The 13,476-nt window shown below is 31.2% G+C and overlaps 2 protein-coding genes across 2 annotated transcripts; one reads left to right on the top strand and one right to left on the bottom strand.

Moving 5' to 3' along the window:
* The first annotated feature begins 981 nt into the window (after positions 1 to 981).
* Positions 982 to 2,149, top strand: LOC106669679. Its single transcript, XM_014399321.2, has 6 exons — positions 982 to 1,090; positions 1,291 to 1,346; positions 1,426 to 1,455; positions 1,523 to 1,676; positions 1,798 to 1,872; positions 1,934 to 2,149. Exons 2-6 carry the CDS (start codon positions 1,294 to 1,296, stop codon positions 2,045 to 2,047), a joined length of 426 nt encoding a protein of 141 aa, XP_014254807.1. The 5' UTR covers positions 982 to 1,090; positions 1,291 to 1,293; the 3' UTR covers positions 2,048 to 2,149.
* A 56-nt stretch (positions 2,150 to 2,205) lies between these two features.
* LOC106669678 (DAZ-associated protein 2-like) lies at positions 2,206 to 13,058 on the bottom strand. Its single transcript, XM_014399318.2, has 5 exons — positions 12,879 to 13,058; positions 6,039 to 6,113; positions 5,585 to 5,703; positions 3,995 to 4,345; positions 2,206 to 3,893 (listed from the first exon to the last, which is right to left on the bottom strand). The coding sequence occupies exons 1-4, from the start codon at positions 12,892 to 12,894 to the stop codon at positions 4,007 to 4,009; spliced, it is 549 nt and encodes a 182-aa protein (XP_014254804.1). The 5' UTR covers positions 12,895 to 13,058; the 3' UTR covers positions 2,206 to 3,893; positions 3,995 to 4,006.
* Between the last annotated feature and the right edge of the window lie 418 nt (positions 13,059 to 13,476).

Here is a 13,476-nt window from a genome sequence, read left to right as displayed (position 1 = left end):
AATCATGTTACATAGCGTCCCTCAATTTGTCATTATTCAAGACAGGGGTGTACCAGACCTTCAATCCCCTCATACAAGAAGCAAACTTTTTAAACCACTTTTAGGCAGTGTGCTCATTTATTGTTTTATCATCAAATGCGCACCAAGCTTAAATTCAGCCATTACAGTGGCTAATGTAAGGCACTACATGGCCTTGTGCTTCACCATAATTATGTTTCAAGCTGACTAGATAGCCATAGAAACTCATGAACATGAAAGAAAAAACAAACGTCTCAAGGGTACAACAATCAGATTGTAATGCAGCTCTATAGGCACACCAAGTTATGAGATCTTAGTCAAAACTAGTCTAAAATTGTCAAATACAAACAATGACAAAGTTTTTTTAAGCCCAAGATATAAAAAATACCATAGACCCAAATTCGTTTCTTATTTTTAATTAGAACCTCTATTATAATAAATAATAATAAAATAAAATATTAAAAAATTCAGGGGATTGTAGCCGAGTGGTCCGTGTGATAAGACTCTTGGCTCGTAGACCCTATTGGGTTCAATTCCCACTGTTGCCCCAGCCTTTTTTTCTCACAACCCTTCTCCCCAACTATATATGATGAAATAATCAACGGAATCGTACACAGACTAATACGCAAGCTCACAAGGCTATGAAAAGTTAAAAAAAAAAAGAACAAATAAAAGCAAACACTAAAATAAGAATGTTTTACCAAAGTGAAAGTACCATTAACATTGATTGTTTTAATATTATGCTCAGCCTTATAGAGAATATTACAGATCACATAAAAAAATAGTACCATCAAGTAAATACGTGCATAAATATAAGTACAAGCTATCTATATTTGCATACAATTATTAGCCATCGTTTAAAGTATGGCATCACCAAAAGAAAGCTATGAAAATAATTAAAATTATGAACACAAATTAATTTAATAATACTTTTTAATAAAAAAAAGGCACTGTTCAACTTTCACTTGTCTTAAATAAAACACAAGAGATCATATGATTTGATTTTGTTCTCATAACAAGCCTGACGTTCGAGTCATACAGTTGTACCTGGAATTGATTGAATATTGAATTCGTAAGTTCTCCAAAACAAAATTTATTTTAATATTATTTCATTAATAGAAATATAAAACAAGATAATCTTATCCTTTAAAATTAAATCAATAAAAATAAAGCTCTTGTTAGGTCTAACTTAAATTTCAACCTGGGCATGTTTTCTGTTAGGCTTAACTTTTTAATCCTGGCCATTAAAAACAAATTTCTTGTTTTCCACAGAAAATGGTAAAAACCGTGATTCTATCTTCAATGCTACTAAGTGTAGCATTTGCAGCGTAAGTGTATTTTTCCTTGTAATTTGTATTTTAAGTTAAAAGTTAAAATTTCAGCTAAAAAATTAAAAAAATATTTCAGCGTTGTTGAAAGGAGTGTTGAAACTTCAACGTAAGTGTTTAATTTTTTTCTTTTTAATTTAAAATGAAATATATAAATTTTTATTCAATTTTTTCAGCCCAGCTGTAGTCAACCCATGCAAATGCGGTGTCATGACTTCCTCAAAACCGGATTCTGTACCTGTTTTGGAGCACGAAGTCAAACTAAAAGAGCTTAGCATTACTTGCGACAACGAGGGAAAAGCGAAATGTGAAAGGATGTGCAAAGTATTGGTGAGTTGAAAATATTGCAGTTGGATCATTTCTGGTCCTCGGCCTGTTTAAACGTTGTAATAAGGCACACCAAACTACATGTACTAGACATTAAAAATATATATTTCATTTATATTTTAAGGCTGAAGCTGCAAAAGTGGATAAGAACAAGGGTAACAAGTTCTGTGAAGCTGTTAAAAAAGATATAACCCTTACAGTAAGTGTTTTTTAATTCAAATTGGAACATAATTTTCAATTTTAATTTTTTTCTCCCTCAGCCTTCTCTGTTTACGTCTGTCTGCAATGAGAAATACAGCTATGCAGGAGTAACATTTGACAAACCAGTTTGCTGCAAGAAAGGTGTGCTCGTCCCCTGTGAACCTGCTGCATAAACTTCTTTGTTGCAAAATGCAATTTGTTCGTAAGAAAATTTTTTTTTGTTTTCCATTTGAGCCATGTGGCCGAGTTCAATAAACTTTTCTCACTTAACAGTATTTTTGTTGTAATTGTTATTTAGACATCAAAAGGTAGTAAACAATGAATAAAACAATTGGATTTTTAAACATTTTATTAATTTTTTTGTGCCTATTGATCAGTATACATGGTCATCATTAAGATTTTTTTTTAAAACTGTTTTATCTTGAAATTTCACAGACCTTTATAAGCATGTTCTTTTACATTAAAATTAAAGTTAAACGTCTTAATAATTTGCCAAAGTTGTTTTTCACCCTACATAATTTTCACCTGTCTCATAAATAAGAGAAAGAAATTTAAGAAATACATTTTTTTAAATATAATTTTTTAATATGTAAGTTATCATTATTCTTTAAAATGTATAAAAGCCACAATTGTGGATAACAATAGTGCAAAGAAATTTTGTAGTAATACTGCCAACTAAGTTATAGGAAAATTTAAGCAGAAATTCAACCACCAAGAGGAAGTTAGTTGTAAGAAAAATGATCTATTATTATTTTTTAAATTGTTATTAAAATTCTGTCAAAATTAACTGAATGGCATTTTTCAATTTTCTATTACAAGAAGCAAATTATTCTCTATACATATACCAGATTTAAGGCAATTTTTGGCTACAATTACAACATAAATTAATTTGGCTAGTCGCTTTATATAAATGTGACAAATAAAAAATTCAAGATAAATTGTTACTTTCAAACTAGATATTCAATGTTAAATATCAACCATCATTAATTAAAAAAAAGAAAAGACTAGATTGAAATCTAATATAACACGTTTATGACTGAAATAGTATTTAACTAAAATTTGTACCGTGAACTATCAAAATTTGTAATATGTCCCATTCTAAATTTAAATTTGAAATTTGGGAATAACTTATGCAAGTTGTACTACTCTCCTTTACATAATTATCACCCATAATAATTAAACTTAATACTTAGCTAATTTCCAGCTATAGTTTGTACTTTATCCTTCATTTGTTAAAGCGATATAGAATGTAATTTATTTTCTATACCTAAAAAATACACCGCAATACAATTATTTTCCTGTTAAATTGCTTGATGATTGTTTAAGGAAAATGAATTAGAAAAAATATATTTGCAGGATATAACATTAATAGGCAAAATTATGAATGACCATCAAAGGTTTCAAAATTTGAATTTTCTTTTTAATATAACGTTCATAGAAAATAATATCTCGAATAGAAATAAACAAAAACAAAGCAATAAAGATAAATAGAGAACTAGCCAACAAAACAACTGTCATAAAATGCCCATGAGTTTTTTTATTTTTAATTTTCAATCATAGGCAACATTTATTATCTACTTCTCAACTTCTGTCATATCACAGTTAATTTGAGATTGCTCTTGTCGTCCCAGAAATAACAACAAGGAAATAAACCATGACAACTTGACAGCTATTTGAGTAAAAAATGGTTTTGTCTTCCAAGCTTTTTTTTTTTTTTCTTTAATTAAGTTAATTATTTATATTTTATTAATTTTTATCTCCAGTGTATTTTTACTTTTTAAATTCAGAATAGTTTTCTAGCTTGCCAAGTCATAAGATTTTTTTCGATATAATTCAACAACTTTGGACCTAGAAAAGGAGTATTTATAAATATTGCCTCGTGCGTTGTTTTTTTAAATTATTTTTTCTTGTGAACTTCAAAATTTTAAAGAATGTTGAGCCCTCTTTGAGTATGGAAATAGCAGAAACTGAGCAGGAAATCTAGAATATGACCAAATTTCTGACTCATTCTTTAATTACCTACAATTACAACAAAAAAATGAATGTAAACATTAATAATGTAATTAAAACAAAGAAAAGAAAAAGAAAAAAAAATCGATAAACCTTAATATTGTACAAACCTAATAGCAGTACTACCAAAATGTATATCCTCCATCACTGCTACCAGTTAGAAAGGCGCCTTTTTTCTGAGTTAGAGTTATGTTGTGACCGGCCATTGCAGCGAGCTGGGCGGGTGTCGGAGGTACGCCTGGAGGCGGACCGGGGACAACCGGAGCAGCGATACCATCGAATCTAGCACCTCCATCGTAACTGTTTGGAATCATTATTGTTGGCCTGAGCTGAGGCTGAGGGTAAGTGTAGGCCAATGGGTGGTAGTAAGCGTGCATCGGAGTGAATGCAGAAGCGTAATAACCGGCTGGGCTGGCTGCTTGGCTGTACATAGTCGTTCCTACACCAACTTGTGGATACATCTGAAACATTGACAACAGTCCGAAATCTTTTAGTATGTTAAGAAAAACAAACTCTATTTGATAAGAAATTATTATTTTAATTTATTTTGCAAATTTATATGTTATGAAATAACAGAGAAACATTTCAATAAAAGGATCTCGGAAATCAATTAATCTCATAGAACTGTTGATTTGGGTAATAAATAATTTATGATTATTATTCGTACTAATTGTTAAAAATATAATAATTTAATAAAATTTTGTTTACTTATTTGTAAGTACGTACATATTATAGAACGAGGTTTAACATTTGTGTAAAATCTAAAATAAAATGATCTGCATGATATACCAGAACTTACTAAGGTTAGTAGTCAAAAACCCTAAAGTTAAGGAAAGAAATAATAAATAAAATAAAATAATTAATTTGAGAGATAATACAGACATGAGCTGAGCCTTGAGTGATCATAAAGGACTCATAGGTGAAATGAACTGGATTCCTGCATGAATTAAAAATTAACACAATCATTCCCTTACCCATTCAGGATGGTGAGCATGAAGTTTGTTCCATCACACAATCACAAACCAGTTGCAAACTAATCTGTGATTTTTGCATGCCCCAAACGTTCACAATCACGGATTCTTAACTTTGATGAAATGCTTTTTTTCCAATCTCAGGCAAAAAACAATTTAGGTGGGAAACATTGATGAAATTGAAAACAGACTTTTTGTTGTTTGTTATATATTAGTGCATCGTGTCTATTATTTGGTGTAGATTCCTGGTGATTAGTGGCAGGTTCTTCTGGCTACATAGGTATATAACTTACTGGCCAGCTTCAGGTTGTTAATCAACTGCCATAGCCTTGCCAGCGGCTCCTTACAGTAGGAAATTGCTTATGGCTTTTCCTCTTCTAGTTGCAAGAATCCAAATACCTGCGTAGATCTTTACAAAAAGATAAAATGTGTTCTGCGATCTTGAGTACAGGAATTACTTTACTTTTTTTAAAAACCTTTTTACACTCTTATTAGTGAAAATTAACATAAACAACCCTCTGCTTCTATGAACTTGAATCTAAAAGTGAAGAGAGTTGAACTCTCAGTACTTCTCTTGGGGAATACACAGCTCAGCTAAAGGGCTCGAAATCCAGATTGTTGCAAAACAACTTACTGTGAGTAGGAACCATCTTTTTAAAAAGGATTTAACTATAAATAGCTTCTCAATAATTTTAATAATGACAAAGTAGAGTGATAAAAAATATCTACCTGTTGAGCTGCCATTATTGCTGGGATTTGCTGATCGTATGGAGGTGGTGCTTGACCTGGATAGAGCTGCTGGTAAACAGCATAAGGAGAGCCTGTAGCTGCAGCAACAGGCGAGCTAGCTGGATGGCATATATCGTTAATTTTTTTTAAATTCTCCAGCTGTCAGTGTTAAAATTAAATTTACCACAGTTAATTAAGGTTTTTAGTTGAGATAAAAAGTCAATGGCATGAGCGGGATTCGAACCCACGATCTTCAGCTTGATACGCCGCTGCTCTACCACCTGAGCTATCATGACCTCAAACCTCAAGTGGTAGAGCAGCGGCGTATCAAGCTGAAGAACGGGGGTTCGAATCCCGCTCGTCCATTGACTTTTTTATCTCAACTAAAAACCTTAATTAACTGTAGTATATTAATTGGCCAAGCGGACCACGCAATTAGTGAAATTAAATTTACCTGCATAAGCAGCTGCTGCTGGGTGAGGAGGAGCAGGAACATAGCCTGCTGGGGCTTGAGGAGCAGCGGGGTAACCTACAAACAGATGAAAATTATTTGGTACACTTTTTACAATAATTAAATCTACGAAACAACCAGTCTCCATTCAAGCTTCTGACCATGCTTTATTAAATATAAATTAGATGGGTTTTCTACCACAGTATGGCAACAATTTTAGTGAACTTATTTGGCTGAATAAAAATGCTCTGCACTGTTAAAAAGTGTCAAAAAAATAAAAATGCTTCATGCAATATATTTAAGTGTATTTTGGTTATAAGATTATGTTAATTACATAATACGATTAGTAAAACAAAACAAAAGTTGATAAATATGGTAAAAAGCCCATCTGACCCTTTTGTTAATTAGAAATAAACATTGTACAAAGACAATGTATTTCTTTTTAACAAATAATAATTGCTCTGGTTGCCTCGAAATACAATCATAAAACTGAATAAAATAAGACAATCACCATGAAATCAACTACTGCAAACCACCACCCAACTGCAGTGAAATTAGAAACAAATTTCATTGCAGGTCAATAAAATAGTTATTTTGGCATACTGCATTATTATGTATATACACTCAGTTGTAAACAAAATATCAAATATACATTAATACAAATCGCTATCCAAACCCATACAGTCACACTTAATGTATAGTAGTAATAAAAATGAACACGCAATAAGTCAAAATAATGGGTCCAAAAAAATTAGTTGTTAAGAAGTTCCACCTTAACGATTGATTTGTCATATATAATTCAGTTACGACCTGATTCAATCAACGAGAAACCAACAATGGAATACCAACTGATATCGAAAAAATAAAACCAACTGCCACATTTTTTTTCATTTTATCTTTTTTAAACGAGCCACTTGTCATCATCTCGTATGACGAATTGAAGAATATTGTGTATATGTTTAACACCTGTGAGGAAGAAATTAAAATAAAAATCACGACAATGGCTCGAATCTTTCACAATTTTATTTATTTTATATTTTATAGATTCATGTTAATTTTTTTTAAATTAAATATTTCCAAATATACCAAATAAAAAATAACTTTCTTCGCAAATATAATCTCAATTTTTCCGGATGTTAAAAAAAAGAACTTAAGGACAACTGAATACAGATAATTAAAAACTTTTAAGTTATGAATAAAATAAACAAACATTTTCTTATTTTTTAATCTTTAGATCCGATTTTCTGACATTTGTGTGCCTATATTTTCCTCCTTTTTATTCAGTCCAATTGAAATCAACGCATGCCATGCAATCCCCACATGCACATATCTTAAAAGCTATTCGAACATTGAAATAAAAGAAAATCATGCGCTAATAGAAAAACCAAGGATGAATACCAAATGAAAAATAAAAACAAAAACAAGACCAACCTCAACAGTGACGCCAATATATCATTTGATATTCAAACTAAAAAGTAATTTCTGATAAAGCTAATGCAAGAAATATAAAACAAAATAATAAATAAAAAATATTAGTTTTAAATAAAAGCAGGACTAATCATATTGATCAAATGGAAGTTTTTTGTTTTTGTTTTTTTAACTAAAGGAAATGCATAATTTTCCCATGATTTCATTATATTTTTTGAATAAGAAAATGAGTTGAAATAACAAACACACTCATCACAAATATAAGTGAATATCACTTCCATTGGACAAATATGTAAGTGCTACTTGCTCAATATTGCACCATATCTACAAAATTGTCATAACTACCCAATAAAAAAAAAATAATAAAGTCAAAAGCAAGAGCAACATCCAAGGCAAATCTACATCAAAAATTGTACACTTATTATCAATTAAACAGTAAATATTTAGTAGTAAACAATTTTTTTTCTTCTAATTTTTTAAACATTACAAAACAAAACAATTGAAAAGTACTGTTGTGAAAATATTTTGTTGTACATTGGGTCAAAAGGCTCTTCCTTTTCTACAGCCATTCATTTCAATGAATCTATGTTACTGCCAGCATGACCTACTTTTGGTATTGATTTTACGTCTGGGAGTCATGGTGTAGATTTGCCCATCCTCATGAGATTTTTCCAAGCAAAAGTTAATACACAGCAAGAATAGAGAAATCTTTCTATTAATATTATGCTATTTAGCTTATTATAAAGAGGTTGAATATTTATTTTAATTTATTTTTTAAATTTAAATAATAGCATAATATTTTTTAAAGATACGAGCATAAAAGCATGCAGTGTGAATTCATTCACAGGCTATCTAAATTAATAATTTCGCTTTAGAGTTTACACACCAAATTTGATTATTGCTACTTTCAAATTGGACATATTCATTTTATATTTTACAGTCAAATCAAATTTGGTAGGAGAGGTAATGTAAAAAATTAAATGCAACCCACCGAGAATCATGCTTAAAACAAACTTAACTGTACTGTTTGTGTATTTCTTTTCTTATTTTTAAGTGTTGTTATAATTAATGTTTTATCAACAGGTTTAAGTAATTAAATATTTATTTTCATGTTGTAAGGCTTTAAATTGTCCTCTCTATGAATAACGTACATTTTCATCACTATAAATATTTGAATATAATATGGTTACTTTTTTTGTATTTTACTTTATACGATTTTTTTTTCAAAATTCAAATAAAATAAAATATAAGAATTAAAACATATTCTTTGTATGATATCGAGATCACTGAATTTGCAAAGAAATAAAAAATAAAAATCACTGTGTTAAGTTCGAACCATTTTCGTAAAATAAATAATAAAAGTAAATAGAACAAAAAATTAAATCAAATAAATAAATAAAAACTAATATAGAAATAGAGAGGTTTGGTTCAATTTTTAGGATTATTAGATTTGAACAATGTGGAATGGGTGAGGATAAATAAATTTTCTGGTTTGCTTTTTATTTTTTTTTAAATGTTAAGTGCAAACCATCATAGGAAATGACTCAAAACTACAACTTAAAAGTATAACAACTCTTCTCTTCTAGATATTAAATACAGTAAGGCAAAAATGTATATGAAAAAAATACATTTTCTAGAGTTAACTATAAAATGTGTTAATAGAGTTGAATAATGCCATTTGCTTCTATTATAGAAAAACCATATATAATCACCATAAATATGAAATTAGAAGAGAAGAGCTGCTTGTTATCATGCAAATCCCTTGCTAGAAGGTGGCTGAAAAAGCTCAACGTTAATATTTCATCCATTGTTTTAGAAGTCTGATTGACCAAATTACTTCTTTCAATTATTCTTTTTATGTAAGGTTTTGGATGAGTTGAAAAATTTAATATTTCAGTTGATTTAATGATTTTTACAATTCTATTTGTCTATTCCTCAGACCGTCTAGCAAGTAACATCAATACATATGCAGTTTGAACTACTTCTAGTGTCCTAAACAGGGTACAATGAAAAGGAAACACACAAGCACAAGAGAGTATTATAGCAAAAGTAAACACACAGAGAGTATAGAGAGGTGTGAAAATACAATTATAATTAGTAAATACGAGAATCAGGCCCCATTGCGATGATATCCGTGGGTATCAAAAAGCTGTAACGGATATAAGGTTAGTGAGATTACCAACACTAAAACACCATAGGTTGTTGCTTCAGTTAAGGTCACTAGCCAATCCCGCGGCGCCAATGTAACTCTGAAAATAGAACATACACATAGCAAATGCATAACATAAACATTTGTGCCCTTCCATCTCATTTGATTTTTTTTTCTTGGTAAAACGAGAGTGGAATGACTCATGGTCACTTTTTCATTCGTTATAAAAAAGTGAAAGCACTGCCCATTACACACAATCTATCCCTTTGCTTGAATTAATGTTATTTTTTATTATGAGGTTTGACTGTAGGAGTATCATGCCTAATTAAACTTCAAGATCAATAAAAAAATAAAAATAAAAAGCTTTGCATCTAAATTGATTTACATCAATCAGACCAGTTCAGTGTTTTTCTAATTATAGATTTAGTCTTTATTGGGTATTTAATTCTCAACATTTGGGTTTTAAGATATTATCCTTCTATATATCTTCATATATTTATTTGTCATCTTTCATCGTATTTTATTAAAAATACAACATGCTCACAACAACCCTACCCCCACCCAAAAAAAAACTGCTTAGTTTTAAATTGCTAAATGTTCCATAATAATATAAAATAAACCTTTTAACCACAAGTTCAGTTAAAGCCCTCAATTGTACACGTCTGCAGAAATGATACACAAAATTTACCACCATTGATCCATACCCAGAATTCATTTCATGTTTTTGCAGTTAAAAATAAATAAAACAATTTATCAATTGGGTAAAATTTAGGTTATTAATTTTTTACGAGGGTATTTCAATTATATAACCCTCTGGGTGCCAGTTTTTGGAAAAAAAAAGCTTATTTGTAAGTTATGTCGGGTTTGAATGTAGGAACACTAGTTCCAAACCCCAGACCTTTACCTTACAGTGATAAGTGCCGCTTAAACACCTTAACCGCTGCGGCCACCGATGCCCCCAATGGTAATATTTGTCTTGCTGACATGAGTGAGTGGTCGATAAATGAAAAGGCCGTCATACTTACCTGCCAATGAAATGGTGTGACCATGAGAACTAAATTACATCATGTATATTTAACACGTTGACTGCAGAGTACTCATTGCATAATGTTCAATTTAAGTGGGTTGCTTTTCCAGTAGCCTTTTTTCAAATGGTGTTCACGCCTGTAATTGCAGTCTTTCAACAATTATTTATTCTTATAAATCTTTTATTTTATCTAGTCTTCAACATCTTTTTTCTTAGAAACTTGGTGTGTTTAAGAATTAAACGTGCAATTTTTTTTTTGCAATCCATCAATGCAAGAGTCAATTGATGATTTTGTTCCTGTAGGGACATAAACAGAAGCATGTCCAAGATATCAGAAAGCGAAAGACAATCCAACAAATGTGGCAGAGACATGAAAACCCATGTCTCTGTATGGAAAAAAAGACAGTCTTGGTGAATCCACTCCAAGACAACGTAAATCTGGTGTGTTGTATCTGTGTTGCACATACCAACCAAATAAGATTACAAAATGACACATGACTGACTGACAAATCTTTGGCAGTTGTTCTGTCAGAGATTATCAATCTATAATTCATGAACTTCCCCAGACTATTTTTCGACTAAAATATAAAACTAAACTCAATCTTTGGTTTTATTATATATGTTTTGTATTTTACCTTTCAAAATACATGGCACACTCGAATATTGAAAATTTACTTAATAGTGCAAGGATTCACATGTGCCATTTTTAAATTTAAATTAAGTGACTTCACATGTAACAATTTTGATTTTTTGATGAAGGTATTTCAACCGTGAGCTAATATGCACCGAGTGCTGGTATTTTTGAGGGAAAAAATGCCATTTGTGGCAAGGCAGTGCCGCTGGATGGAACCCTGGACCTTTACCTTACAGCACATGAGCACCGCATAACAACAAGTCACTTCTGATTCAAAAAACACCCGTCTTTTCCCACCAGACTGTTTACAACTACATCGTTCTGGAACAACGCACTAATACACCACCTCTACTAGAAAACCCTCACTTTCAAATCTTGTTGCTTGGCATTGGGTGTATTTTTGGAATCGAATCGGCATCACAGGCCTTTAGTATCGCTTTGTCAACATTACTGTGAACACCCTTTTTCGATTTAACCTTTTGGAAATATTTTATGATTTTTCGGGGGTTACATATTAATAAACATAATGTATATACTTGTGCCTTTTTAATTCACCTTTTAATTAATGCATTAAAAAATTTATTTCATTATCTAGGGTTTTAGATTTTCCGTGGACCTCCCATGTCATTACCACTGATGATAATGGAGGTTTTACTGTATAAAAGTAAAGTTTACCCTGAGATAGATGTTTTGACATGGGGTACCATGAAATAATTGAAATATATTAAGGGTGCCGGAAATCAAAAAAGGTTGGCGGCCGATGATTTACACGACCTACATGAGACTTACATTTCCTCGCTGAAAATGGCGATGGAGATAAAATGTCACAATATCATTCAATTTAATCAGATGGAGATGTTGATGAGTTTTCTTTGTGTACACATTTCTGCTAATTAGTGATACTGCTACAGTCAAAATCTCTTTTTATTATTTCATTTTTAATAGTGACCATTTTTAAAGATTTTTTTTTTTAAAATAGGGCAGAATTAAATGAAATCGTCAAGATTTCAGTGCTAAGGATTTTGTGTTTCGTTTCTAAAAATATCTTTTTTTCATAATGAGATTAATTTATGTAAGATAATTAAAGAGTAAAAGAAATCAAGGGAATGGGAGTGAACAGGAACCAAATCCAAGGACGTTGATAAGTATCACCAGGGGGAGACGGAAGGATAGGAAAATGTATACATTACAACAATAACGGTAATAACAAAGTCTGTAAATAGGCGAAAAAACAAATCGAACATATAATAAAAATACAAACAATAAAAATGAAAAATAGCTGATGGAATGGAAAAACGTGTGATGCAAGTGGCTCCATTTTGTTCACCACCTTCGGTTCAGTATTGATTTTGCTCTTCTTCGTTTTCACGGGACGGGGCAAACGTCAAATCCATGGTGCGAATATACAAAAAAAAAGTTGAATTTGATCGTGAAATTGGGCGAAAACCGTCGGAAAAGCCGAGCCCCTCGCGAAAAACATGAGAGAAATAAAACGACAAAGCGATTATTATCCGCCCAGGGGGGAAAAAAGGCGTTAATAATCCTTTGTCCTAGCGATAAAAGGCTAAAATGAAACAGCTCGTATAATGTTCAATTATAACGTACCTTTTTTCTCTGACATGGCTCAATATAGATAAGGGGCCTAATTAAATACTTAAAATATCACAATTCGCAGAGACACTGTATTGAAATGGTAGAAAACTCAATTTAAATGCCAGGAGAACTTAACATCGATCAGTCTCAGAAATGGAGTCCACAGCCGAGGTAGAGCTCTGGAACGACGGACAAGGTCGAAAAGAGCCGAACCACCGTCAAACCAGCTCCCTCATGCACTTCGCCGGCGTACAGCACAACTAAAACAACACATTTCACCCTAAACGGTCACAAATACAAACAATTAAATATAATAAGAAAACAGACATTAAACAATAATAAAGTTGCTCTGCTTTCAAGCAGAGGGTGTTTAAGTTGGGTCAAGAAAAATGAAAGCCAAAAGAACATAAGATCACAATAATCATGCAAATACAACTTCTCACACTACAAAATTGTTAACGTCAGCTAATTAGAAAATTATTTAAATGAGAAACAATACATATTGCATAAAAACACATTTACAAATCACTATTTGAAATTGGTATTTTTGGAGAATGCAGTCAGAAATATTATTTTTTATGTTCATTGTAAAATCGTCACAACCAAAATA

Source organism: Cimex lectularius, unplaced genomic scaffold (genome assembly GCF_000648675.2).
Source record: "Cimex lectularius strain Harlan isolate CLEC.00 unplaced genomic scaffold, Clec_2.1 scaffold8, whole genome shotgun sequence".
Lineage (NCBI taxonomy): Eukaryota > Metazoa > Arthropoda > Insecta > Hemiptera > Cimicidae > Cimex > Cimex lectularius.
Note: the sequence above shows the minus strand (reverse complement) of the source record. Positions and strands in the feature narration are given on the sequence as shown.

What these genes read in the sequence shown, in the direction of transcription:
- LOC106669679 (XM_014399321.2), top strand. Translation starts at nt 1,294, where the DNA reads ATGGTAAAAACCGTGATTCTATCTTCAATGCTACTAAGTGTAGCATTT. An exon ending in CTAAGTGTAGCATTTGCAGC is followed by an intron (nt 1,347 to 1,425) that starts GTAAGTGTATTT and finishes AAAATATTTCAG; the next exon opens with CGTTGTTGAAAGGAGTGTTG. An exon ending in AAAAAGATATAACCCTTACA is followed by an intron (nt 1,873 to 1,933) that starts GTAAGTGTTTTT and finishes TTTCTCCCTCAG; the next exon opens with CCTTCTCTGTTTACGTCTGT.
- LOC106669678 (XM_014399318.2), bottom strand. An exon ending in AGCAGCAGCTGCTTATGCAG is followed by an intron (nt 5,704 to 6,038) that starts GTAAATTTAATT and finishes TATGCCATCCAG; the next exon opens with CTAGCTCGCCTGTTGCTGCA. An exon ending in CAATAATGGCAGCTCAACAG is followed by an intron (nt 4,346 to 5,584) that starts GTAGATATTTTT and finishes TCAATGTTTCAG; the next exon opens with ATGTATCCACAAGTTGGTGT.